Source organism: Myotis myotis, unplaced genomic scaffold (genome assembly GCF_014108235.1).
Source record: "Myotis myotis isolate mMyoMyo1 unplaced genomic scaffold, mMyoMyo1.p scaffold_m19_p_58, whole genome shotgun sequence".
Taxonomy (NCBI): domain Eukaryota; kingdom Metazoa; phylum Chordata; class Mammalia; order Chiroptera; family Vespertilionidae; genus Myotis; species Myotis myotis.
In genome coordinates, this window is record NW_023416366.1 from 546354 (window position 1) to 574189 (window position 27836).

The 27836-nt window shown below is 51.1% G+C and overlaps 1 protein-coding gene and 1 long non-coding RNA gene across 3 annotated transcripts in view; one reads left to right on the forward strand and one right to left on the reverse strand.

The window, feature by feature from the left end:
• ANGPT4 (angiopoietin 4) overlaps window positions 1-10484 on the forward strand; it is a 28764-nt gene extending 18280 nt beyond the window's left edge. The window contains exons 5-9 of the mRNA XM_036311628.1: window positions 647-753; window positions 2757-2858; window positions 4310-4476; window positions 7726-7856; window positions 8528-10484. Of these exons, the coding sequence (XP_036167521.1) occupies window positions 647-753; window positions 2757-2858; window positions 4310-4476; window positions 7726-7856; window positions 8528-8688 (668 nt within the window). The 3' untranslated portion in view covers window positions 8689-10484. The remainder of the gene's footprint in view (window positions 1-646; window positions 754-2756; window positions 2859-4309; window positions 4477-7725; window positions 7857-8527) is intronic.
• Window positions 10485-17098: 6614 nt separating this feature from the next.
• Window positions 17099-23969, reverse strand: LOC118657534. 2 transcript variants are annotated; one of them, XR_004968034.1, is made up of 3 exons: window positions 23714-23966; window positions 22398-22570; window positions 17099-17578 (listed from the first exon to the last, which is right to left on the reverse strand). It is a non-coding gene; the product is annotated as an uncharacterized LOC118657534 (long non-coding RNA). The 2 variants fall into 2 exon arrangements; XR_004968035.1 differs by lacking the exon at window positions 17099-17578 and adding an exon at window positions 19049-19958 and having other exon boundaries at window positions 23714-23969.
• Window positions 23970-27836: the final 3867 nt, after the last annotated feature.

Sequence of the window (27836 nt, forward strand, 5' to 3'; positions counted from 1 at the left end):
GTCAGGCTTGAGGCCCCCAGGGTGCTAGTGGGATTCAGTCACTGATGTTCTCCTGAGGGAAAAAGTATGGGCTTCTAAGACCAGTGGTCAGCTCACAGTGGGGGCATGATGGGGTGCCCACCTCCAGGCTGCAGGGATATCCAGGGGGAAGGGGTAGCCTGTGGAGGGGACTCTGAGCCTCCCACCCAAGGGAGTGCCAAGGACAAATCCCTCCTCATGTGTCCGTCCTTGGTGACTCTCTCGGAGCCAGCCTTGCCCTACTCCTCTCAGGTTGATCAGACAACCAGAGCTTTCTCTGGCCTCAGACCCGTTCGCACGGTGTGAGTCATTTCCCCTCCCAGCCTCACTCAGTTCCCCTCACTGTGCCCTGTTCCCTGCACACACCAGGACTGTCCCCACCTTGGAGCCTTTGCATATGCTGTTCCCTTTGCCTGGAACACCCTCTCCTGTGCCACTTGGGCAACGCCTGCTCCTTACCCAGGTCCCAGCTCACTGTCACTTCCTCCAGGAAACCTTCCCAGGTCCGATTCATCTCCCTGTCCCCAGCCCCTCCCAACCAGGAACCTGGCACCGAGCAGGCAGGAGTGCCCACCTGGCCTCTTCTCTCTCTCCTTCGCTCACCTGCACTTGTTTTTGCTTTGTCCAGTTGCAGCTGAGCGGGTGTTCCAGGACTGCGCGGAGATCCAGAGCTTCGGGGCCAATACCAGTGGCGTCTACACCATCCATGTGGCCAATGTGACAGAGCCCAGAAAGGTTAGGGGGCTCTCGGGGGGCTGGGGCTATCAGAGGCACTGAGCCAAGGGCTTCGCAGACAAATCCTCCTCCCTCATCAACTGCAGGCCTGTCCAACATCTTAGATTCCAAAGAAGGTGAGGTGGCCCTTCCTTCTGGAAAAGAAGGGGTTCACACAGAAGTTCCCAAGTTGGAAGTGCATCCTTCTCCTGCATCTTCTCCAGAGATGCCTTTAAGTCGGAATCACAGGAAATAGTTCTATGTTGGTTAAGGTACTGCTAGCTGATGTAACAAACAACCCCTGGAATTCCAGGATCTTAACACAAAGAGGTTTATTTCTAGTTGACATATAGTCAGTGGAAGGCAGGAGTGGGGGCTCTCTGCTCCACTGGGAAGTTAGGGACTGTCTTCAATGAGTGGCTCCCAAGGTTGCCCTGAGCTTTGGGACCCAGTTATCAGAAGGGATGGAGCGGGGGGGGAGGGGAAATCAAGGGAAAGTGTGGAGGTCAGGAGGGAAGGCTTGGGGCCAGGCCCAGTAGGGGAAGGGTATGAGGAACAGTTTGCCAGTCTTCACACTTCATACTTCCCTCTTCCATTTCCTTTCAGCCCTTCTGAGTATATCGAGGAGAGTGGCTCAGTTTGTTTCCAGATTGTCTTTAACACACCTGCCAGAGTCCCCTTTTAGCAAAGAAAGACCAGGCTCTCCATTTCTAGCTAGAATTTCATAACACATTTTTTTCATTATATTTATTTGAAATGAATCTGAACAAAGACAAGTGTTATTAGTTTTCTACTTATGGTCCTGATAAGAAGTCCTTTTAAAGTAAACCTTCTATATGAAATTAAATAAATTGAGCTTTGGTGGAATTTGGGAAGGTGTGAATGGCTGAAATTTGGGCAGAGGGAAGAGCTGGCCTGGGAGGCAAGAGATCTGTGCTCAAATCTCAGCTTTACCTTAGACTCACTTGCTTCGAGCAAATCCCTTCCCCTCTCTGGGCCTCAGTTTTCCTCCCTGCACCCTCTGTTATCCTCACAACGATGCCACTGTCTTCTCTCACTGAGCAGGCCTTTACCATCTCAGAGCCTCTACTCCTGCTGCTCCTTCCACTGAAAATGCCAGGCTCATCTCTACCTGACAGGCACATTATCAACCAAGGCCCTGTTCCAATGCCACCTCCTCTGGGAAGCCTTCCAGGATTTTCCAGTGACTCCCTTTTGAGGGCTCTCCTTGTAGCTGCCCAAATGTTTGTCATCAATAGTCTGCCTGCACTATCCTAGCCTCCTCCAAACCAAGTCAGATGACAAACTGAGGGTCAGTGTACATCTGATCTGTCTCTGACTCTTCTGACCCAGGGCCAGGCACCAAGTTTATCTTCATTGAACAATTAACATGTAATGAACTGGAAAAAAATAATATGTGAACAAAGTTTAGACTGAACGGTGTGATTGTCATAGATGGTAAGCATTTTGAGAGACAGAACTCTTTCTGTCTTACCCATATTGGCATCCAGTGCTTTGAATGGAGTCCGGCCCATAGGACGTGTTCAGAAAACATTTGTCCACTGAATGGAATAGCATTTCTTGAGTCTATACAGTGTGCCAAGCACTTTACACTCATCAGCATTACCTTACAGCAGCTCAGCAACAATAGCGAGTGAAAAGCCTGCATTTATTTAGTTCCTAGTGCATGCGAGGCTCTGTTCTGTAGATGATTCATCTCATTTAATTCTCACAACTACCCCAGTTTGCAGACGAGAAACTGAGTTGCCAGGAGGTTAAGGTATTGATACCCCATTTTACAAATGAGGAAAGAAAGGCTCTGAGAGGGCATCACTTGCCCTCTAGAAAAATAATGACAATGGGAGGGGAATTTGAACCTGGGTCATTCTGATGCCCTTGACCACCAGGCTCACCTGTTGTTATGTGAGGTTCTGTTGGCCAGATCACGCTTGAGCTGGCCCACACACCTGGCATCTGGCTGCCTCTGCGGACTCCCAACCCCCTCTCCCCACCAATTCCCTCAGGTTTTCTGTGACATGGAAGCCAATGGAGGTGGGTGGACCCTCATTCAGCGCCGTGCGAATGGCAGCGTGAATTTTCAGCGGAACTGGAAAGATTATAAGCAGGTAACGTTGCTGCCTTGAGGAGGGGCTTTTCAGCCCTGAAACCTGGGGTGGCAGGCGGGTGTGGACAGGGGAATGGTTTGTCCTTAACCTTCCAAAAAAAAAAAATAGCCCACCCCAAACCAAACAACTTCAAACAAACTTTCCCCTGCACATTCACTTTCAGGGACTCTATGCTCTAAATTTAGACCTTCTTTCTGCAATAATGAAACTTTGACTCCTTTTTGTTTTAAATTTTAGAAAAGATGACGTATATATAGTGCTAAAAAAATTTGAATACTACAAAGAAAGGGAACATGAAAACAGCAATCTCTCTCTCCCACTACTGGCTGCATTGCTTAAGTGAATTTCCTTGTCTTTGTACGCATAGGTAACCACATCTGCAGGAGAGAACCTGTAATGTGGAATTGCTGGCTCAAAAACCAGGTGCATTTTACAAGATAAGAAGTAGAGCTCAATTGTCTTCCAATTTTTAAAATTAAATTATGAATAAAGGATTTCTGGCAAGCTGGCTGAAAAGCTCTTCTAGTTTTCAAAAGCAAAAGAAATGGACAAAGATACCCACAAGGAAACACAACAGTATTATTTTTTGTGCCTGCTTGCTGTCCGTTGGATAAATGCTTAAATACCAAATTAAGCTATGAGTATTCTTGAGTCTATTTGATTTGAAACAGTCATTAAAATAGCAAAGATATACAGGGTGCTCAGATCCAGAAATACAGAAAAGAGTGCTGCAGATTAACCATTACACGAATCAGCTGCACAGCAAGGCTAAAGTGGGGAGTGGGGCTTAGGTGCGCCTTGTCCTTGGTGCTGAATTAGTGTTCTAGCTGAGGACATTGATTTCTTGTCACCCTAGAAACCCGTGACTCCCTTTTCTTTACATGTCTATGTTGCTGGAATTTTGTAGTTGCTGCCATGTCACTGAACAGAGTTTGCTCTATCATTTTTGCAGTTGTTTAAAATCTTTAATTTTTAAATTGAAACTTAACCTAGATGCACTAAGTGCACAAACCTTAAGTGTAAAAGTCAGTGCATGCTTACATAGGTGCTCGTCCATGTGACCACCATTCAGATATAGATATAGGACACCTCCAGCACCCCGGAAGCCCTCCGTGGGCTCCCCTCTCCGCCCCAGTCAGTACTCGCCCAAAGGAAGTTGCTATTCTGACTTCTATTAACACAGATTAGTTTGACCTGTTCTTAAACTTAATAGAACGTGATTCAATTATTTTAACAGACTTTTGTAATTGCAAAAGTCTTCGTTTTTTTGCTCTAGAAGTTGGGGAGCTCCCCTCTCTCCAGTTCTGCCACACTGTACTTTATGAACTTGAGCATTAGGCCAAGTGGTTTTGGATAAGTGACCCCAGGCCCTGGCTCAGCCCAGCCCCTCAGCCTGGGGCATAGCCTCCCTCCTTGGCATACAGCCCACCCTGACCTTCATCTTCTCCTAGGGCTTCGGTGATCTGGCTGGGGAGCACTGGCTGGGCAACGAGTTGGTGCACCATCTCACCAGCAGGGCAGCCTACTCTCTGCGTGTGGAGCTGCAAGACTGGGAAGGCAACGAGGCCTATGCCCAATATGAGCGTTTCCAGCTGGGCAGTGAGGGGCAGCTGTACAGGTGGGCTCAGGGCCCAGGCTGGTGGGTGGACTGAGGACCCTGGGCTAGTGGCTGCAGAGTCTGCACCAAGGGTCAGTCCCTGGGCGTTTCCTGTTCCTACCATCTGTCCCCCATTTGGGCGCACGTCACGGGATGTGGAGGCGGCTGGTTAGCACTCAGCACATCCCAGCCACTGGGTGGGGTGGAGACTGTTGCTGATGCTGTCATCTCGTGAGCAGGAAGGGCCTTCCAAGGTCAATCACCCTAAGGCAGTCACTTTACAGAGGCTCAGACTTCCCAGCGTGCCCTGTGCTACAGGATGAGACGGAAAGGTCCCTGGGCTGGGAATCGGGGACCTGGGCTCATTCTGCCTCCAACTCACTTTGAGAGCTTGGATGAGTCAAGGTTCTGGCTTCTCTGCACCTCTGCTTTTTAACAGGATGGGCTTGAATATGAGCATATTTTAAAACTATCGAGGCCTCCCTCCATCAGCCTGGTTCTTGGCTCTGTTTAGGAAAATGAATGAGCATTTATTGGGCACCTACCATGTTCCAAGCACATTACTCTAGTTAACCTCCCACAACACTCTGAGCTAAGCATGGCTGTACCTCTTTGAGTGATGTGGAAACTGAGGCACTGAGGTGATGCCTGTAATGGGTGGGCATTCTCCAAGAGAGAACAGGAAGGACATCCCAGGCAGTGGGATGTTTGAAAAAGACAAAGAGAGAGTTGCCATTTGTTGGCCACAGACACCTGAAGCCTGAGCAAGGCTCTTTCCAAGTCTGCTGAGATGACCAGGGAGCGTCCCCACTCATTCAGGAAAAGCTTAGGAGACCGGGGTGGAGATCCTGGAAAGCACAGTGGGGCCTGAAACTGCCAAAGGAGGGCCAGGAGGAAAGTGACAGGGCAGACACTAGTCCCTGTGCAACCACCAGACAGGATCAGCCAGCTGGTAAGGTTAGGAGGATGCCCATAGGAAAGTCCAGAGGCAGCAATGCGTTGGCAGTCAGCAGCTGGGGCATGGGCATCAGGGGCAGGAGAGACACCCTTATTTGTCAGCCACAATAATGGGGGCTTCTGGAGTCCAACCCTAAGGAGAAAGTGGCCATGGGGAGGGGAGGGAAGAGGCACAGACAAGACACCAGGCGCGCACACACAGACACTGGGCACACGCCTCCTAGAGGCACTCACCGCCCAGGCCTGACTACAAGAAAGACAGCCATTCACACGTGCAGGACTCACCACACCCCTGGGGTACATGCAGAGCGCAATATCACACAAGTGCATAGCTACACAAACAGGACAGACACACCCGGACACGCGTGCAAATGTCCCTCCACAGAAGCCCTCGCAGGTAAACATGCACAACCCCAGGCACAAAGGCAAATTTCCAAGCACACCCTGGACCCACAATAGATATTCTAGCACAAACTCAACACACACACACACACACACACACACACACACACACACATACACGCACACACGCATGCATGCACACGCTAGACTGGAAGAAGGTATCACACTACAGACACATAGACCGGTATGCAGATCCACAGACACATGGAAGACACACCTGATGTTTCTAACTTGGGGATCCCCAGAGACTCGTGTCTTTGTTTGGGTTCCCCAGGACTGAGCTATGAACATATTCAAAGTGCATCTGAATAGCAGGTCAAGTGGGGTTTCCTGGTCCATGACTGGGGTCCCGCAGAGATCACAGAACCCTAGGCTGGCTCCCAAAGGGGAGAGGAAGCGAGGCAGAGCTGAGCGGAGGACTTGGAGACAGGAGAGAGGCCAGTCCAGTGTGGACAGCCCCAGACTGAGTAGCCTGTGCCCAGAGCCTGGCTTGGAGCTGACATCACTGAGCCCTCAGTGGCCACAAGGAACCGCCAGGACCATATTAGCAGGTAGATCAGCCTGCTTGTCCCCAGCCTGGGAGCCCCTAGCCAGACAGGCCTCTTGCCAGGGCCAGTTTGCAACACCAGTTGATTGAGCCCCAGGTGGCATGTTTAAGGGCACAGAGCCCCATGGCTGGCCACAGTGATCTAGACTCTAAGGGCCATGTGCCTGCCTCGCCACAGACAGTGCCTGTGGGTGGGAGGTTCAGGGACTGAGCCAGGCTGTATGCTCTGGCCCCGAGTTCCTTCTGGGCCCCACGGGGAAAAGCTCCAGTCTCTGCCCTGCAGAGCCAGAGTCCCTGAGCTGCCCTGGCCACATCTGGCATCCACCTGCCTTCACCTGGAGGGCCTTCTTTATTGCTCCCAAACTGGGTCCTTGTCTCCATGGCCAGTGCAGCCCCTTCCCTGCTACCAGAACCCAACACTCCAACCAGGCCTAGTGGGAGCCTGTGCCAGCTGCGTGCCAAGGGCCAGGAGCACAGGGGCAAACAGCAAGCAGCGTCACCTTGCTGAGCATTTATCACGGGCCAGCACCGCTCTGCACCCATCACACCCTGAAGTCATCAAATCACAATAGCCGATCGGCACCTTGAACACTATCATTACCACCTTAACAGATCATTACCACCTTAACAGATGAGGAACCGGAAGCTGAGAGGTGCAGCAGTCTGCCCAGGGTCATGCAACTGGCCAGTGGTGGAGCTGAGACTCGCAGCCTGGCAGAGAAATAGAGACCCTCCCCAGCCGGCTGCAGAGGTGGAAGTCATAGGGATAGGGGTTCACCAGGCACAGGTCCAGGTGGGCAGGTGTGGTCAGGGAAGGCCTCCTGGAGGAGGTGGGTGGGTGTGACGGGCTGGGGTTGCACATGGTCAGTGGGGGAGGAAAATGCACAAAGCTCCAAGCCAGGCCCCCCTGGGCTGGGATCTGGCTCCCACCCTCCTTCATTCTGAAACCTTAGGCCGGCTCCTCTGGTTCTTGGGACCTTTGTTTCCTTGTCTGTAGAATGGAAATAATTGAGTTTTGTGAGGATGAAACGGATGAGTTAAACCATGTAAAGTGTTTTAAACAATGCCTGGCACATGGTAGATTTTTTTTAAAACGTTAGCCATTGCCCTTACTGTTATTGTTGTCATGATCATGCTACTCCTGTGTAAGACTCAGGTTCATCAAGACGAGGGAGGCCTGGCAAAGGGTGGCTGCTCGGTCCCTGAGAGGCAGCAGGCAGGGAGTGCGAATCCAGGAGGGAGGTGGCCCACGCACTCCAGGCTGGGACTCCCCGCCCCCAGAACAACCAGCTCAGAGCCCCTTCCTCGACCAGCCCCAACCTGACTGCGCCCTTCTCCCACCACCACCTCCGGGTGGCTTCCAGGCTTTCTCTGAGCGGGTACAGTGGCTCGGCGGGGCCCCAGAGCAGCCTGGCCCTGGAGGGCACCAACTTCAGCACCCGAGACGCAGACAACGACAACTGCCTGTGCAAGTGCGCCCAGATGCTGTCTGGAGGTGGGTGCGGGGTTCGGGGAAGCCCATCCACCCACCAGTGGGAGACAGGAGACCCCCTGAGGCACAGAGCCAGGGACAGGTGGAGATGGAGGGAAGCTCCGGAACTGCAGAGACAGAGCGGCGGCAACAGAGAGCTACACGGGGGCAGAAGGACAAAGGAGAGATGAAGGGAGAAATGCAAGTCAGGGCAAGAGAAAGGAACACAGTGTGTGAGAGACAGAGAGCCGGAAAGGCAGAGAGGGTGGCCATCAGAGAGAGGAGTCCAGCTTGAGAGAGACCCACAGAGTGACAGACAAGCACAGAGACCATCAGAGAGAGAGACAACCCCAGGGTGTTGGAAACTAAGGTAACAGAGAGCATTGTCCCCACAGAGAGAGGGAGGCGAGAGGAGGCGAGGGAGGGAGACAGGAACACAGAGGGATTAGGGACAAGGTGAAGGGATGGAGGGGCCGAGAGGGGCAACTGGAGCCCAATGCCACCCTCCTGGGGCCCCAGGCTGGGCAGAAGGTCTGGGAGTCGCCCTCCCACCCCCATAGCCATTCCCACCAGCCCCATCCGGGGAGCTGACTTCCTGGAGGAGGCAAAGGCCTGCTTAGTCTTTGAGGTAGGGGGCTGTCCTCACCCCACTGGTGGGCCCCCAGCTCCCAAAGCCTCTTCCTCCCCTCCCCCAGGGTGGTGGTTTGACGCCTGTGGCCTCTCAAACCTGAACGGCATCTACTACCCAGCTGGCCGCCACCTGCGCAAGCTCAACGGCATCCGCTGGCACTACTTCCAGGGCCCCAGCTACTCGCTGCGGGCCACTCGCATGATGGTGCGTCCCATCGGCACCTAACAGCAGCCTCGCACGAAGGCTGGGCCACAGGAGGAGACGGACTTGCTATGCCCTGGGCAAGCTGGGCCCCAGCACAGGACACAGTGCCAGGGCCTGGACACCTGGATCTCCCAAGCCAGCCCTCCTCGCCCTACGAGTCCCCAAGAGTCAGCTGCCTTGCTTCCCTGTCGTCCTCAAGTTGTGACATGGGGGGCGTTTGGGGGTTCCTGTCTCTGCAGGACCCCTCTTTTCTCCAGTCTTCTGCAGGGGCCCCTGCCAACTTGAGGGTCACAGTACCCTGAATGAGCTGAGAACAGACACCTTGGCTCCTCCAAGGAATGCCTGGCTAGGGGGGGAATTTCAGGCAGGTGGGAGGGTAGTTGCAGGCAGGAAAGTGCTCAGATGGAGCCCCACATTCTAGCCCCAGGGTTGGTGGGAAGGCCAGCGCCTGTTCCAAGCCTTCTCAGCCTTGAGCTGTCCTTGAACTGTCCCAGGCTGAAAGGCCTGCATCTACCCCATAACAGGAATCATTATTTCCAACCCACACTGTCCATCACTCCCAGGCCCCAGCATCTGGAACTCAACCCTGGTCTCTCAAGGGCTCCAGGAGATCTAACAGAGACTTCCTTACCCCCAGCAGGTTCCAGAATATGTTCCACAGAGAATAACTCACACTTCCCCCTCAAAGTACCTCTGGTCAAGTGAGAGAGGAGAGCGCCAGGTTAAATCAATGTTGACAGGCATTCTTAGCTGCAGGACTTGTCAGAGCCTATAATGTGGTCATGTACTTTGTGACTGCCCGTGAACAGGCTAGAGTGGGCAGCTTTCTCCAAATTTGCTTATTTGAAAATGGGCTCTGCTTCTCCCAGAGCATCTCTCGGTGCGGTGGATGCCTCTGGAAAAAGCTAGTCCTCAAGTGTCATGAGGAGGAGCCCCAGGGCGCCACCTCCCACCCCCAGCGACTCATCCTTTCTGGCTGCAAACGCCACAGTGAAGGCCTCACGTAGTCTCTAAAACAACTGGAAAGAAATGTTGGATTAAAGCAGACACACACCATCCCTGAGTTTCCTGTCTGCTATGGGCCAGTGATCTCCCAGGCTCCTTCTGGCCCCAGGAAGCCAGCTCTCTGCCTAGGGCTGCCCTCAGCACTCCCTGTCAGCCCAGCTCACCCTCGCTCAAGTACAGGCACTACCAGGGAATGTCCACACTGCCGTGGGCAGGACACCCATCTGCAGGTCCAGATCCTCCCACGTCTAAGCCAGAACCCCTAGCCCTCTCCTCCTGCCCCATCCAACATGATGTTACAGCTGGGGGCCTGGGAGACCAAGGACTCCTCATGAGCTTCTGTCAGAGGACAAGGTCAGAGAGGAGCCTCTGCCACTCCCCCTTCACTGTGTCACCCTCTTCAGTCCCAATGAGGCCTACTGTGTGCAGTGTGGTACCGTGGGCAGGGCTTGGAGTTGGACAGACCTGCTCCAGCTCTTTGGACTTGAGGCCTGTGGCTCAGCCTCTCGCGGCCTCAATTATCTTGTCTGTGAAATGGAGGTGATGGCCCTCACTCCTGTCTGGGCTGGGGCAAGGTGGCGATGAGACCCTGTATGTCAACTTCTGACCAGAGCCTGGTATGAAGCAGGTGCCTAATAAATATTAGTTCCCAAAGAGGTGAATGGGGTGAGAAATTGCCTCTAGTGTATGTCATCCCTTCTGCTGGACCCAGTAGGGTGAGCATGTATTACTGTATCCACAGCATTTATTTGTGTACTGCTATGTGCTGGAGAGGAGTGGAGGGGGGAGCTGGGAGCCTCAGGGACAGACTCCTCTGTGTGGGGTGAAGGCCCAAATTCCTGTCTGCACCCCCGTTCTCTTAAAGGTCAAAAAGCTGGTTTGGTTACCCTCAGACACTTGTTTTTTGTTTGTTTGTTGTTTTGTTTTTTAAATATATTTTTATTGATTTCAGAGAGGAAAGGAGAGAGAGAGAGAGATAGAAACATCAATGATGAGAGAGAATCATTAATTGGCTGCCTCCTGCACGCCCCCCACTGGGGATGGAACACACAACCCAGGCAGGTGCCCTTGACCGGAATTGAACCTGGGACCCTTCAGTCTGCAGGCTGACACTCTATCCATTGATCCAGACCGGCTAGGGCCAGACACTTGTTTTTAAATAGTCACCCTTCCCTCTCACCTTCCTTCCCCCTCCAAGCCAGGACTCTCCAGTGCAGGGCATAGAAACCTTATCCCAAGGAATGGATTGGCTCACATAACAAGTCTAGAAGTGGATTCAGGTGTGGTTAGATCCAGGCGCTCAAATGATGTCCCTCTTCATCTCCCGGTTCTGCCATCTGCCATGTTGACTTCATTCCCATGTTCGGTCCTGACAAGAGGGCCCCACCAGCTGGCTCACGTCCTCCCAGCTCGGCATCTCTGAGACAGAGAGCTGCCCTGTCCCAGCGAGGGCATGATTCTCTCACGCCAGGACTGGCCCTGTGCCCATTCCTGCACTTACACTGTGATTCTAATTGACCAGACCTGGGTCACATGATCTTGCCTGGAACCAGGGGGTGCGGTCTGTCCCACCTAAGTCACATGGCAGGTGGACAAGCAGTGGGGAAACAGACATTGTTTCAGGAAGCAGCGATGCTGGGAAGGCAAGACCAGTGGCCACTTTTTCTCCATCTGTCTCTGACGTCCATCTCTTTTCTCTCCATCTCTGCCTCCCCTCCCATTCTCTCTGACTCCAAGGCCTGGCCCCAGGCTCCAGCTCATGCCCAGGTTGCCCCAGATTATCAAGGACACAGCTGTGTCCTGCTCAGGCAATGTCAGACCCTGGCCCTCTCTGAGCCTCCGTTTCCATCTGTGCAGTAAGAATGGAAGACGTACAGACCTCTAAGAGCCCTCTGACAATGATGCTCATGATGGCTGCACACAAGACCAGCTGAAGGACTCTGGGCAGCACAAAGCCTGTGGGGGACATGGCTGGTGTGGCCTTGGCCCTGCCAGGTCTCCTGGGGGCCACTGCTCTTAGGAACTGGCTTCTGGGATCCCTGCATCTGCAGGCTCCTATGAAGAATCCTTGTCACCTCTCCCTACATCAGACCAGTGTTCTCCTCATTTTCGTGATGAAGAAATTAGAGCTCAGAGAGGGAAAGGATTTCATTAAGGCAGCACAGGCATCTATAAGCTGCCTCCCTCGTCCAGAGTTCTCTGGAGGCATCTTGGCACTGAACATAGAAATGCTGGAGTGGTGTCCCCTCCACCAATATCAAGGACTGAAGGAACTTTCTGGAAAGCTCACCAAGACCTGTCTGTATTTCCCACTGGCACCTGGTAGGTCCTGGTGGAGCCAGGCAGACAGAGCACACTGTTCCTGAGATCTCTGCATGTTCCCAGCCACGGCTGAGGGAGGGCTCACTGTGCACACCCCAGAGATGGCAGCCATGGGCGGGGCAGAAGGTGGCCCTTTGCAGGGGGTATGGGAGCAGCCAGCATAAGGATAGATTGTCACTTGGGGGATTTGACCCCTTTTTCCGGATTGTCCAGCCCTTGATGTCTGTGTGAGCCTTTACCTCTCCTATTTAAAAATGTTTCAGAAGGCGATCAGTGTTGCCTTGGTGACCCTGGCAACAGCATAGTTTGATGGAGCAGCCCTTCAGAGAACGCAGTCTGGTCCAGGCCATGTCCAGCTTAAATGTGTTACTTTCTTGTGTTCGACTAATGTGGGAATACACAGCTGATGTTCTCTTGTGGCTTGAGGACAGGGAAGTCCAAAGGCCTTTAGTTTCTAACACATTCCAGCCCTACCTGGCGAGAACTCTCTGAGCCTCTCTGTCTGTGTTTGCACAATAAGGAGACTAGGATCTAGCTCACAGGGAAGTCAGGCAAGTTCAATGTATATCCATTCATGCACACATTCATCTATTCACATAGCAGCAATGTACTGAGGATCCGCCTGGGTCCAGGCCTGGATAGGTGATGGGGATGGAGCAGCAAACGAGATACACGTCCACAGTTCTATACACATAGAGCTTAACAGGCTTGAGGGACCGACGTCAAAACCAACTGTTTTTAATTTAAAAACTAAATTAACAAGTTAATATATTGCAAATGAAGACAATAAACAGGAGACAGGGTAAAAGATTACAGAGGGCCCAACTTAGGGTGATCAGGGAAAGCCTCTCTGAAGAGATGACACTGAAGTTGAGGACTAATAAGGTGAGGAAGAGGCAGCCAGGGGAAGAGCTATGGAAAGAATAGGCCCACTAGACTCTAGTGCAGCCGTGGGCAAACTACGGCCCGCGGGCCAGATCCGGCCCGTTTGAAATGAATAAAACTAAAAAAAAAAAAGACCGTACCCTTTTATGTAATGATGTTTACTTTGAATTTATATTAGTTCACACAAACACTCCATCCATGCTTTTGTTCCGGCCCTCCGGTCCAGTTTAAGAACCCATTGTGGCCCTTGGGTCAAAAGGTTGCCCACCCCTGCTCTAGTGACTAAAGGAGCAGCAAGTGCAAAGGCCCTGGGGTGGCCATGAGGAACTACAGGGAGGCCAGCGTGGCGGGAGCAGAGTGAGCAAGGGGGAAGTGGTGGGAGAATGTGCCCTCTGAGCACCTACATCAGAGACCACCTCCCACCCAAACACCTGCCCAGGCCTGGATGCAGCCACCACTCTGCCTGAGTCGCACTGAGGCAGAAGCAGCCACAGCTCTGGTAGGGGCTGGGTGGGCAGGGCCTTGGGTGCCAGGCTGAGAAGAGGACACAAGAAGATGCAGCCTTAACAGCAGGAAGCCAGTGCCCGAGGGTCACTCAGAACCCACAGGCTTTCTCCTCCTCCAATATGAGTGTGCAAACTTTCTCCCTCCAATATGAGTGTGCAAACTTTCTCCCTCCAATATGAGTGTGCAAACTTTCTCCCTCCAATGTGAGTGTGTGAACTTTCTCCCTCCAATGTGAGTGTGTGAACTTTCTCCTCCTCCAATATGAGTGTGTGAACTTTCTCCCTCCAATATGAGTGTGTAAACTTTCTCCCTCCAATGTGAGTGTGTGAACTTTCTCCCTCCAATGTGAGTGTGTGAACTTTCTCCCTCCAATATGAGTGTGTGAACTTTCTCCCTCCAATGTGAGTGTGTGAACTTTCTCCCTCCAATGTGAGTGTGTGAACTTTCTCCCTCCAATATGAGTGTCTAAACTTTCTCCCTCCAATGTGAGTGTGTGAACTTTCTCCTTCCAATATGAGTGTGTGAACTTTCTCCCTCCAATATGTGTGTGTGAACTTTCTCCCTCCAATATGAGTGTGTGAACTTTCTCCCTCCAATATGAGTGTGTGAACTTTCTCCCTCCAATGTGAGTGTGTGAACTTTCTCCCTCCAATGTGAGTATGTGAACTTTCTCCCTCCAATGTGAGTGTGCAAACTTTCTCCCTCCAATATGAGTGTGCGAACTTTCTCCCTCCAATGTGAGTGTGTGAACTTTCTCCCTCCAATGTGAGTGTGTGAACTTTCTCCTCCTCCAATATGAGTGTGTGAACTTTCTCCTTCCAATATGAGTGTGTGAACTTTCTCCCTCCAATATGAGTGTGTAAACTTTCTCCCTCCAATGTGAGTGTGTGAACTTTCTCCCTCCAATATGAGTGTGTGAACTTTCTCCCTCCAATATGAGTGTCTAAACTTTCTCCCTCCAATGTGAGTGTGTGAACTTTCTCCTTCCAATATGAGTGTGTGAACTTTCTCCCTCCAATATGTGTGTGTGAACTTTCTCCCTCCAATGTGAGTGTGTGAACTTTCTCCCTCCAATATGAGTGTGTGAACTTTCTCCCTCCAATGTGAGTGTGTTAACTTTCTCCCTCCAATGTGAGTGTGTGAACTTTCTCCCTCCAATGTGAGTGTGCAAACTTTCTCCCTCCAATATGAGTGTGCAAACTTTCTCCCTCCAATGTGAGTGTGTGAACTTTCTCCCTCCAATGTGAGTGTGTAAACTTTCTCCTCCTCCAATATGAGTGTGTGAACTTTCTCCTTCCAATATGAGTGTGTTAACTTTCTCCCTCCAATGTGAGTGTGTGAACTTTCTCCTCCTCCAATATGAGTGTGTGAACTTTCTCCTTCCAATATGAGTGTGTGAACTTTCTCCCTCCAATGTGAGTGTGTGAACTTTCTCCCTCCAATGTGAGTGTGCAAACTTTCTCCCTCCAATATGAGTGTGTGAACTTTCTCCCTCCAATGTGAGTGTGTGAACTTTCTCCCTCCAATATGAGTGTGTAAACTTTCTCCTCCTCCAATGTGAGTGTGTGAACTTTCTCCTCCTCCAATATGAGTGTGTGAACTTTCTCCTTCCAATATGAGTGTGTGAACTTTCTCCCTCCAATGTGAGTGTGCAAACATTCTCCCTCCAATATGAGTGTGCAAACTTTCTCCCTCCAATGTGAGTGTGTGAACTTTCTCCCTCCAATGTGAGTGTGCAAACTTTCTCCCTCCAATGTGAGTGTGTGAACTTTCTCCCTCCAATGTGAGTGTGTGAACTTTCTCCCTCCAATATGAGTGTGTGAACTTTCTCCCTCCAATATGAGTGTGTGAACTTTCTCCCTCCAATGTGAGTGTGCAAACTTTCTCCCTCCAATGTGAGTGTGTGAACTTTCTCCCTCCAATGTGAGTGTGTAAACTTTCTCCCTCCAATGTGAGTGTGTAAACTTTCTCCCTCCAATGTGAGTGTGTAAACTTTCTCCCTCCAATGTGAGTGTGCGAACTTTCTCCCTCCAATATGAGTGTGCAAACTTTCTCCCTCCAATATGAGTGTGCAAACTTTCTCCCTCCAATATGAGTGTGTGAACTTTCTCCTCCAACATGTGTGTAAATTTTCTCCCTCCAATATGAGTGTGTAAACTGTCTCCCTCCAATGTGAGTGTGTGAACTTGCACAAGTTACTTCCTCTTTCGGAACCTGGGTTTTCAGTGCCAATGAAGAAGGAATCTCGATACCTGTTTTGGCAAGGCTTTAGAGAAAATCTATCCATCATCATGAAAGACCTTCTCCAACATGGAAGACCTCTCCAAAAATGATGACCACAGCTATTTTCAATGCAGCCTCTGCATTTCCGGTCCTCCCTCCCCCAATTATTTCCTGTTTCCTGAACATTTGTCATTACTGAAACTTGGTAGCAGACACCTGGGAGTGGAACCCAAAATTTTTAGGGAAAATTTTAAACAGAGAGAAGCCAAGCCATGCATTTATTCTCTTCCTGCTGTTTGGAAAAGGACTCCAGGGTTCCACAGGAACCTAGTTTGAGAACGATAATCCACAGAAAGGTAAAGGAGGATGCTCCAAGCCTGACATCTGTGCAACGGGTCCTGTGGACTATACAGCAGCCGAGGAGTATAGCTCACATGAGCCCCTACCTGGGACCTTCAAGAGGAAAATGGATAAATAGTGATACATTCACACCACGGACGTGAGTATTCCCTGGGAAGGGAGACTAGGGCAGCCCGTGAGGTGCTAGGAGTGTTTGTTTCTTGACACACTTGAGGGTGACACACACGAGTTCTGTTTGCAAGAATTCAGCAAGTTGTGCCTTTATTTGTCCATGTTTCTCTATGTATGTTTCTCTGTATGTGGGCAGCAAGGATTATCTATCTTATCTAATAATAGACAAAGATTGAAATTGACCGTACCTTTGCTATGCCTCCCATTGGCTAATCAGCAAGATATGCAAATTAACCACCAACAAAGATGGCGGTTAATTTGCATACATAGGCGCGAGGTGGCGGAGCAAAGACTGAAGGCGGCTCCAGCCAGAGCAGCGAGGGCTGTGAAGGCGGCTCCAGCCGGAGTGGCACCAGTTTTCCTCCGGCACCCGGGACCCAGGCCTATTGCACGAATATTTTCGTGCAACAGGCCTCTAGTCTATATGTAAAAGCCCAGAGACCTTTATGGTAGAACGACCAGAACGACCTGTTGTTATGATACGCACTGACCACCAGGGGGCAGACACTCAATGCAGGAGCTGCCCCCTGGTGGTCAGTGTGTTCCCATAGGGGGAGAGCTGCTTAGCCAGAAGCCGGGCTCATGGCTGGCAAGCCCAGCAGCAGTGGCGGGAGACTCTGAGGCAGTGCTAAGGAGCAGAGAGCCCAGCTTCTCAGGGATCGAGCCTAAGCCAGCAGGTGGACATCCCCCAAGGGGTCCCAGACTGTGAGAGGGTGCAGGCTGGGCTGAGGGACCCCCTGAGTGCATGATTTTCATGCACCGGACCTCTAGTACAAATATAAATATACTATAAACACAAAGAAAGCTATGTGAAGAAAAATAAAGTTTACAGAGAAATTTGGCAATAGCTAATAAAGAATTCATATGAATTTACCCTTGCACACAGTAATCCTTATTTCTAGGAATCTGCCTTAAATATATATAATACCTGCACAGAGTTATTTATTGCAACTTCGTTTGTATTAACAAAAGATGAGGATCAGCCCAAATGAATAAAGTATGGTACATGTATTTCTCCATATCAAACTACCCCATCTTAGGGGTAGGGTTAATCCTGTAGCGAAAAACAAGAACATATTTTATTTTGCTCATGGATGCTGCAGGTCAGGAACTCAGACAGGACACTGAGGGGATGGCTTGTCTCTACTCCGCGAGGGCTGGGCTCAGCGGGAGGGCCTGATGGAGGGAGGTGTTGGGAAGCTGGGAGCTGTGGGATGGGATCAGCTGGAGGCGTTATTCCTGTGCCTGGGCTGGGCTGACTCACGGGCTGGGCTGGGGTAGACTGTTGCCTGGAGCACCTACACATGCCCTCTCCATGCGGCTCGGGCTTCCTCACAGCGTGACGACTGGGTTCTAGGACGCCTCCTGACTGCAAGCATTCCCAACGGGGCCAGCAGCATAATCTTCAGGGCCCAGCGCAAGATGAAAAGGGGGGGCCCTTTGTGCAAAAAGTAGGAAGAAAGTGCTAGTGGCGGTGCTGAAATATAAAGCTTTTCCCCTTCTTCTAGTCTCCCTCTCCCAACCAGTCGTGTGCTGTTTTATTTGCTGCTAAATGTTATTCTAAGTAAAGAAAACATTTTAATACAACTTATGTGCATGAGCTCTACCGTTCATCTTTACATAGTGCAACGATGGTGTTAAATGCAAACATAAGAGCACTGAACTCACACGCAGAATCACTGACGTGCCACCGGTGGTGTTTCATAACTCATGCATGTGTATGTCTATTTCATTCTCACCAGAACATGGAAATGCTGCGCCAGACTAATTGAATTGCTTTTCTTTCACTTCCGGATACACACACATTCTATCAACACTCTCTACTTCCTACCTGCTGGTGAGTAGGAAGACTGAAAGGAAAGGGAACAATGGGATGCCCTGTTTCCCTCTCTATGGCATCATTTTGAGTGTAAGTGGTTGGCCAACACAGGAAAGTCACATGAATAAGAAAGGATATGATAAGTTTCCGTGGTTGTCTGTGTTTCTTAGAATCCCACTGCCTTTTTCTCTGGCCAAAGGAACTGCTAGTTCGCACAAAAAGCATAGCCTCTGTGGGCGGTGCCCCAACTTAATCGTAGCCATCACAGGCTTCCCTTGTTCACACTGGGAGTCTCTCTGAGTGTCCAGGTGCTGCGGGTGCACCACGAGCCTGTGCTCAGGGGGCACTGTGAACACTGTATGTGAACGGTGGACATCCATCCGTGTGCATCTCTTCTGCCCATAGGCATGAGCCCTTGCCCCCCTGGACTTCACTTCTAATACACTTGTGTTCAAGGGTAAAATTAAGAATTTCAAGATGGTGACAGCAAGCAGCCAAGACAGGAGCCCTTCTGAGCATGGGGCCCTCCGTGCAAGGTAAGTGGTAATGGGAGCCGGTATCGAAAGGGCAGATGCTAGTAGGGTGGCAAGGAACTAGCGTACACAGCCCTTCACAGAGGCACATCACCATGGTCCCATCAGACTTCTCTTACAAAACACTAGTTCACAGATAAAGTCATTAAAAATGTCAAGACCACAGCAGAGCATTAAAACAAGTGAATAACGCTTCTGGCTCCTGTGCAACTAAATAGGTCACACGCCCAAGAAGCTGGTCCTGGCTCCCTGCCAAACAGGCAGACGCTGCATGGCCTCCTCTGACCTGGCCTGGAAAGTCAGTGTAGAAGCAACACTTCCACCCTATTATACGGTCAAAGCCGTCACAGAGCCCCAGCCAGATTCAGGGGGTTTGTGGTCATAGACCCCACCTCTGGGTGGAAAGAGTATCAAAGCACGTACAGCCTCTTTCGAACACACACACACACACACACACACACACACACACACCATTTTGGGTGGCACTGTGGCCACATAAAGATCCCATTTCCCAGGCTCCCTCGGTACTAAGGTGTGGCGTGTGGCCAGGTTCTGGGGATGATCTGTAAGAAGAAATGTCGTGTCAGGAAAATGGGAAAAATGGGAAAGCTGGCCAGACCAGGAGGTGAACCCCTATCCCCCCCTTTCCTGTGTCTGGGGTGCAGGTGTGAGGGTTGAAGCCTGGACCACAGGTGAGTGAGGACTGGGCAGGTGCGGCAGGACAATACAAGGAGGTCACATTTCTCTCCATCGCTTAGCTGCTCCCCAGCCCTCGACCACCTTTCACAAAAGAGAAGCAAACTTTTCTCTTACTTAAGCCGCTGTTGTTTGGGACATAAAATCTTAACTGAGACGCATTTTTCTCAGGGACTTGTGGGAAGACATGAGATCCTTAAAAAGGAGCCCAGAATGCTGCCTCGTGCCAACTCTGTTTAAAAGAAAGGGCTTTTTCGAGCAAGATTTTATTTTTTTTTAATTATCTCTCTGGCTCCGCACCATGGCTGGCATGATCATCTCAGAACCCAGATCTAATCAGGCCATTCTCATGCTCGCAGTTCCTCCCAAGGCTGCCCCGGCCACTGACCCCAGAGTAAAGAGTGATGCCCGGGGGCCTGCCCCCTCCCTGCCTGCCCAGCCCCCCGCACATGCACATGCCGTTGCCATCCTGTTTTCCGGGGGAGAGCCTGCCTGCGGACGAGGACAAAGGGAAAAGCAGTCCTGAGTCAAGCTGCACTTGCCCTGGCTCGCTGTGGACTTTTCAGCTCCTTGGGCCGATAAAAGTTCCGTTTTGCTCAAGCAACTTTGAGTTGGGACTCTGTCGCCTGCAGCTTAAAGAAGCCTGGATGGCACACGAGTGTGGCTGTGAGGGTTTCAGACGTCAGCAGCGGGTGCACAGGTGTCTTTCTTGGGCTTGGCCACTGAGCCGCGATGTGGTGACATGTACTGGACAACTGGTCTCGTCTTTTCTGAAAATCACAGACAGACAAAAGCTCCCAGAGCCCGGTTCTGAGACAATGCCTTCCCCTAAATTACGCATTGGACACATTCATGGGTGATGACTATGTTCATCATCTTGACTGAGGTGAGGGCTTCAGGATATATACATGTTAACACTCATCAAATGGTTCCCCGTAAGCATGTGCCATCTGTGGTGTGTCAATTTTACTTCAATGGAGCTGTGTGTTTTTTAAAGTTACTACATGAGACGTTAGACAAGATACAAGTCATATTTTGTCTTCATGCCTGGATTTCCTCAGACATAGCATGGACTGGACATAGAGGGTTGGCCCCTCGGTCCTCCCCCGGCCCAGCCTTTAGGGACAGAGCCCATGTGATCCCAGAAGTGGGGCTGAGGCCCAGAGAGAACAAGGGGTTTGGGTTCCCTTTTCTACAATATGCACTACACACCCCAACCCAGAAACAGATCCACACATCCACGTGCCTGGCGCCCGCCTCAGGATATTCACATGCATGTACACAACACCGAGAACGAGCCCACAGCAGCCCACAGGCTGCAAAGACAGCTGACAGGGTTTATAACGCAATCCACTCAATAGCTGTGTGACCGGAAGCTAGCTCCACACCCTCTCTGTGCCTCGTGTCCCCTTCTGCAACAAGACCTCAACTGAGAAAGGAAAGCAGCGCTGCCACTGAGGAGCTGGCCTGGGTGGTGGCCAGCAGGCCTGGGCGTTGCTAGGAATTGCCCAGCACAGGTAATAGCTGATGTCCTGTGAGCACGAACATTTTACAGATCACCCACATCAAACAAGGCACTCTGTGACTCATGAATCAAGACAAAAACAAGATCACTCTGTAATGATGTCTGAACACTAACCATGAATATTTCCAAGCCACAAAAATAACCAAACTGATGAACAAAATAGAGGCAGAGTCATGGAAGCATCGAACAGATCGCCCAACCTAAGAGGGAAGGCGGGGGGGGGGGGGGCAGGTAAGAGATCAACCAAAGGACTTGTATGCATGCATATGAGCATAGCCAATGGACCCAGACAGTAGGGGGGTGAGGACATGTGCTGGGGGGTGGGAGCGGCTGGGGAGAGGCCAGTGGGGTGGGTGGGAAGGAGATTCACGTAATACTCTAAACAATAAAGAATTTTTAAAAATAACCAAACACCTCCCCCCACCCCCTGTCCTGGCTCACAGTGACTGCACTGCTTTCCCACCTAACACTTAGCCTGGCTCTGCCTCCTCCATAGAGAAGACTTATCAAGACCCCAACCATATAATCACTCCCACTGCCTCACAGCATCCAATCTAGAAAAACCCACTTCTGTGAACTCAGAATCACCCGACACAAATCCTATAGGAAGCCCTTTCTATTGCCCTCTTACGGAGACACCCAGGGTTCCCAAGTGTGCAGTCCCTCTCTGCAGTCAGGGGTGGATCCCGCCTGGTTAGCTGCAGGTGAGCTCCTGGTGGTCGCAGGCCCGCAGGTATAGACAGAAAATCACTGACTTGTAGACGCTCATAAACCGAGGTCTCAGGTCCTGAAGCTTCTATTTCCCAAACAACTAAAATCTGAAACAAAATGACTGACTGTTGTCCATTTAGGATGAGGTTAGACTTCTTGTAACAGGAAACTCAAATCACAGACTTGCAAAAAGGAAGTGGTTTGGGCAGCAGGTAGTTTTTGCTACACAACAAACTGCCTCACAACTTAGCGGCTTAAACTAACCACTGATTTGCTCAGGACTCTGTGGGTGAGAAGTTGGACTGGGCTTAGTGGGGAGGGCGTGTCCCTGGGCCCATCACCCATCTGCAACCAGTTGCAGTCAAAGCCTCGCGCACGGGGCTGTGGTCTGTTTTAGGCGGCGGCAGCTGAGGTAACTGGGCCACAAGCAGCATCCTCTGGCAGGCAGCCTGCCTGGCTCACGTCCTGGTCTCAGGGTCCTACGTGCAGCAAGCCCCACACACCAGCCTTTTCGAGCTTTGGTCTTTTCCCATTGGCCAAAGCATGTCAAATGGCCCTGCCCAGATTCCAGGGATGGAGAAAGAGATTTAATTTAGGTCTTGATGAGAGAAGCTGCAAAGTCATGTTGCAAAGGGGTGAGCTCATAGGAATGGGAGGAATTTAAGACCTTAGTTGCAAAATAACTACCTCAGTTTTTCTCTTGTGTTAAGACATCTGGGGAGCCAACTGGAAAGAGCTCCCAATGACCAAAGGTGGAACAATTTGAGGGGGAAATTAAGTTGTACTGGATTGTAACCCAAAGAATAAAATAAATACCCATGTGTTCATACTGATATTAGAAAATAAATGAGATAAGATGAGTAGAAAAGACTGACCTCCCGTGCAGAAGAATTCCATGTAATTTATGTAGAGACTCCACCCTCAAGAAGGGAACAGAACTCCCAGCCCTCCCGTGTGGACCATGCACAATCACCTGATTCCCAAGAACACAGCACGGAAAGGCGGGAGGAACTTTATGGTGGAGAAACGGATAGTGATCGAAGTTTACATCCATCCTGATAAGTCGTGTTGATAGCATCTGCCCTTCGTGGAACAGGAGAAGAATGCCACTTTACCTGTGTAGCCGTCTCCCCAGAGCACAGTGTCCTGGTAGGATCATAAGAAAATCGTCAAAGCCCAGTTGAAGGACATTTTACAAATACTTACCAAGGTCATCCAAAGCCAGAAACGTCTGAAATGTCACAGCCGAGAGGGGCCCAAGGAGATAAGATCACTAAGTGCAATGTGGTGTCCTGGGTGGAATTCCAGAACAGAAAAGGGACACCTCAGGGAACAGGTCATCTGGCTGAGGTACGGACTTCCTCCTTAATAACAGCATAACAATGTTGGCTCATGAATTGTGATAAATGTACCATACTAACATAAGATGTCAATAATGGGTTTGGGGCATCTAGGAACTTTCTGTACTATCTTGGCAATAATTCTGTAAATCTAGAACTGTTCCAAGATTAAAAGTTTTGTGGGGGGGGTTTTAATTCTGAAAAAATCAGTCCAGGCCAGGGCTGATGCCATCTCCATGGGGTCATCAATGTCAAGGTCCCCTCTAGTTTCATGTTGTTTCGTCTTCCTACCTGGCTTCATCGTCAAGGTCACTTCTAGTTCCAAGATAGCTGGTGGGGCTCCAACCGCAAGGAGTGAGTCCCATGTAGGAAGAAAAATAGCCCGGCCAGCATGGCTCAGAGGTACATTCCATGTACCAGGAGGTCACAGTTCGATCTCCGGTCAGGGCATGTGCCTGGGTTGCAGGCTCGATCCCTTGTGTGGGGCACGCAGGAGGCAGCTGATCTCATCATTGATGTTTCTCTCTCACTCTCCTTCTCCCTTCCTCTCTAAAATCAATAAAAATATTTTTTTAAAAAAGACAGGTACATCGGCTTTCCTCCCAGCTGCATCAGCATCTTCCAAGGATACTTCCCAGAGACCTCACCTCACCACCTCCGCTCCCTGGCCACCAGCAGCTACAAGAGAGGCTGAGAATGTTTGTTGTTTGCCTGGGTACATCATAACCCAGGAATAAAATGAGGATTCGCTCCAAAACAGTGAAAGGAGAAAAGGAAAATGCAAAGGCAACTAGCAGTCTTTCAAGAGCTCTTCTAATTCCATTTGAGAGTTGAGAAAAACTGAGGCTGAGAGAGATTGGGTGACTTGCCCATAGTCTGAGGACTAGGCAAGAAGGAAGATGAATTTGAACCCAGAAATCATGACTCTTAAGCCCATGGCCCTACCTACCAAAGTATGGTGCCATGGCATCAAGGTAACCACTTTAAGTTAGTGACGAACACGATGTCGCTTTGCTGAAGCTGAATAGTCACCGGCAGTGTGAATACGGGACATTCAGCTGTGTTGCCGTTCCTTTCGGGTCACACTCCCTCCCAACTCTGCGTCTCTGTGTTCTGATGACTGTTTCTCCCACCATTTGGTTCTATTTCACCCACAGTGAAAGCTGCTTCCCACCCTCTACTTCTGCACTGATTGGACCTTACTTAGCAGGAATTTATCTTTACACGTCAGCCACCTCTGCCCTTTCCTCACCACCCAGAGATGTTACCGTGATAAAGCATAGTGATCAAGATCACAGGCTCTGGAATCAGCCTGGCTTCAGATTTTGCCTACACCCCTTAATCGTTGTGCGGGTTGATGCAAGTTACTCAATCTCTCTGTGCCTCAACTTCTTGATCTGTGAAATGGGAAGATAATAGCACCTCCTATATGCTTATAGAATTGTTGTGAGGTTTAATGAATAATACACCAAAAAAGCCCATAGTTAGTTCTCAATAAACGTTATTTTTGGTGCCAGTGTATTCTTTGACCCCAAGTTCAAATACAAGCTCAGGTAAGATTCACCGTGGGTCATGCAGATGATTCATGATATGTTTGAGTTCCTTTTTTGTGGTATCATCAAAATGAAAGCAAACAATTTTAAAATTCTTATGCAAAATTCATGAGCCACCATCCCTGACTCATCCCCACATACAGGCTTAAGAAGCCCTGACTTCCAGCCAAAAGCACAGGCGTTTCAGTCTGGCTCAGAATCCAGTTCTGCCATGACATTGTAGTGTGACCTTGAACAAGTCCCTGGCCCTCTCAGGGCTCAATCTGCTCAGCCCCCAAACGTGACTTCGATGTTATTACTGGGCCAAACGCTACAAGTGGTTGGGAACGGAATCTGTGGTCCATGAAGTGCGTGGGGACCTGGGTTTCATCTGAGGCAACAGGACCTGCTACTAATTAGAGATGAGCTTCCTGCTCCAAGAACTGCCCCCTCGGGGCTGGGATTTGGAGGACCTGGAGCGCTCCAGAGTCTGCCTTAAACCTGCTGTGTGGCTTTAAGGAAAGCCCTTCCTCTCTGGTCCTCAGTTTCCCCATCTGCTCATTGAGGGGCCCCTGGTTCCCTTCAATCAGATCACACAGAGAGGCTCAGTAACTTGCTCAAGGTCACACAGCCGATAGGTCATAGAGAACCAGATTCCAGTCCAATGCTCCTTCTGCACAGAAGCACCCCACAGTTACCTACACAGACCTGAGGGGTCACTGCTCCACCCCACAGACTGCCCTCAGCCCCCAGCAATGCTGTGTCCTCCCAGTCACCACATCGACCAGGGGGTGCGGGGTGGCAGACACCAGAGAGTTACCCACCAAGGAGCCCATCGGTGGTTAGAGGAAGTGGCTCCTGGGATGGGAGAAGAGCAAGCCCTCAGCGTGCGTCCCCCTCGGGGGCCTCCGGGGCTCAGAGGCAGAGCCTGTGGCTGTCCTCTCCGGGGCACTGGCCGGGGATGATGCATCTCCAGCCTCCCCCTGCCTCTGTGCCCTCAAGTTTCAAATTCCCCGGAGAGACTCTTGCCTGCCCAGCCTGCAGCCGGGTGTCTGTCAACACCAGGGAATCGGCTGTGGGCAGAGGACAGCATGCAATCATCAAGCATGGCCAGTGGGGACGCGGCAGTGATGCCCACCCAGTTTGTGTCTGACTCACATTCCCACCTCCGGCCATTTGCACGAGCTGTTGCCGTCCGGTAGAGAAAAACAGGAAGCAGTTCCTCGACCTGGGAACAGAAATAAATGCACATTTTTGTTTTACAAAACCTGCCTGCAGCTTTACTGCTTACAAGCCCAGTGCTGCTCGGGGCAGGGGCTTAGATGGGTGCAGGCCAGAGAGTTGAGGGAAAAGAACTAATGTTGTTTTCCCAGAAATGTATGCAGAAACAAAAATGTTCCCAGCCCACAAACATTTGTCTCCAAGGAAACCAAACTTCCCTCACCCCGGGAGGCTCTGCCCTGCTGCCCTTTCCAGTAGGCATGACCAAACTCACACGCTCCAACGATGATCATGAGGGTGATAAAGCTGACATTTTTGGAGGCACTCAGCTGGGTATCTGACCTGCATCTCCCACGTAATGGTAGGTATGATCAGTAGCCCTGTTTTGCAAGTGAGAAAACCGAGGCTCAGAGAGCTTAAGTGATTTATCCGAGGTCACACGGCTAGTACGAAGCGGAGCAGAATTTGAACCCTAAAATGGTCGATTGTGAGGGTCCCCAACACAGATCTAGGGTACAAAATCATTTAACAAACAGGGGAAGAAAAGGCCCACAAGAAGGACGCGGTTGGAGACATGCATTTGCACATTGACGGAGCTTCTGTCCAGAGTTTCCTGTGCGGCCGGGAGGAACGCATCCCTGCTCCCGGTTCACAGATGTGGAGCTCAGCATGGGAAGTCCCTAAACCAGGGTCCTACGGCTGACGACGGCCGGGCTGGGATGCGGGCCAGGATCCCTCTGACCTCTCCCCTGAGTTCCCAGACTCCGTCAGACCTGGCTCCTGCACACTTGGGCCACGCTCTCTGTGGGGGTGGGGGCGCTACCTCCTGGCCACCTGAGGAGCCAGATGGGGAGCCTGCCCGAGCTTGCTCCCCAGGAGATGAGGCTATTCAGTGGGTGGCCGGAAACCAGCTCTCTGGGGGGCCAGTGCCCCCACAGAGGAAGAGTTAGCAGAGCGGCTGGTACCGCAGCCTCTGAGGGGATGAGAGGCTGGGCCTGGCAGAGCCTCCAGGGCGGGGGCAGCTTCTGCCTGACATCACCTCCCTGCAGGGACAGGTTCACGTCCCCTCTGTTCTCTGGGCTATAGTTCCCCATCTGCACAGGTGGAGGTTGGACTCACGGCTGCTAAGGACCCTCTTAGCTCTGACATGGTGGCATCCTAGGAAGCCCGAATTATCATCTACTGCTGAGTTAAAAATGATCACAAACGTGGGGACTGAAAGCAACACTCTCACAGTTTCTATAGGTCAGAAGTCTGGGTGCAGCATCTCTGGGTTCTCTGCTCAGGGTCTTACCCGCTGAGATCAAGCTGTGGCCGGGGCTGTGCTCCTCTGTGGAGGCTCAAGGTCATGCGGGTGGTCAGCAAAGTTCGGTTCCTGGTGGCTACCCGTCTGAGGGACCCATTTCCCCCTGGCAGTTCGCTGGAGGTCACTCTCAACTCCTAGAAGCCACCTCAGGTCCCTGTGTCCCTCACCTCCTGCAGCAATACTTCCCTTGTAGGAGATTCAGAAACTGACACTCCTCACCCTCCGCCCCCTGCCCCCCATCCAGCTCTTGCCTCTCCTGCTAGGACTGTTGCAGTAGCCTCCTCGCTGACCTCCCTGCTCCCTCCCTTGCTGCCCTGCAGCCCATTCTCCATTGGCAGCCTGGGATAGGCCTGGGATGGGGGAAGGGTATTAAAATACAAGTCTGATCCTGTCCCACCTCTGCTCAGAACCCTCCATGGGCTCTCAGCATAAAAGCCAATGTCCTCACCATGGCCTACACTGTCCAGCACTGACCCCACCTTGTGACTCACTCCACTCCCGCCACACTGATCTCCACGCTGCTCTCAAACACACCAGGCACAGCCCCTTAGCTCAGTTCACCCTGCAGACCAAAGCTCTACGAGGCCCCTCTCCTCCTTCCAGCCTCTGCTGACGTGTCCCCTGGTCAGTGAAAGCTGCCTTGACTGCCCTCCTTAACAGCAGCACGATCCCCACTTCTAGCTAAGTTACCACTAGGCCCAGCCAGTCCACTCCTGGCACTTACCCAAGAGAAATGAAAACATGCGCACACAAGATGTACACAAATGTTCAGAGTGGCTTTATTTGCAACAGCCCAAAATGGGAACAGCCCAGATGTCCATTCAACAGGCTGATGAATAAACCGGAATGGGCCATCCATAACATGGAATACTACTCAGCAATACAAATGAACACACACACAACATGGATGAACCGTCAAGGTATGGTGCTGGAAGAAAGAAGCAAGATTCCACCTGCATCAACCTCAGACGAAGACAAACCCAATCGACAGTGAAGGAAAACTGACCAGCAGT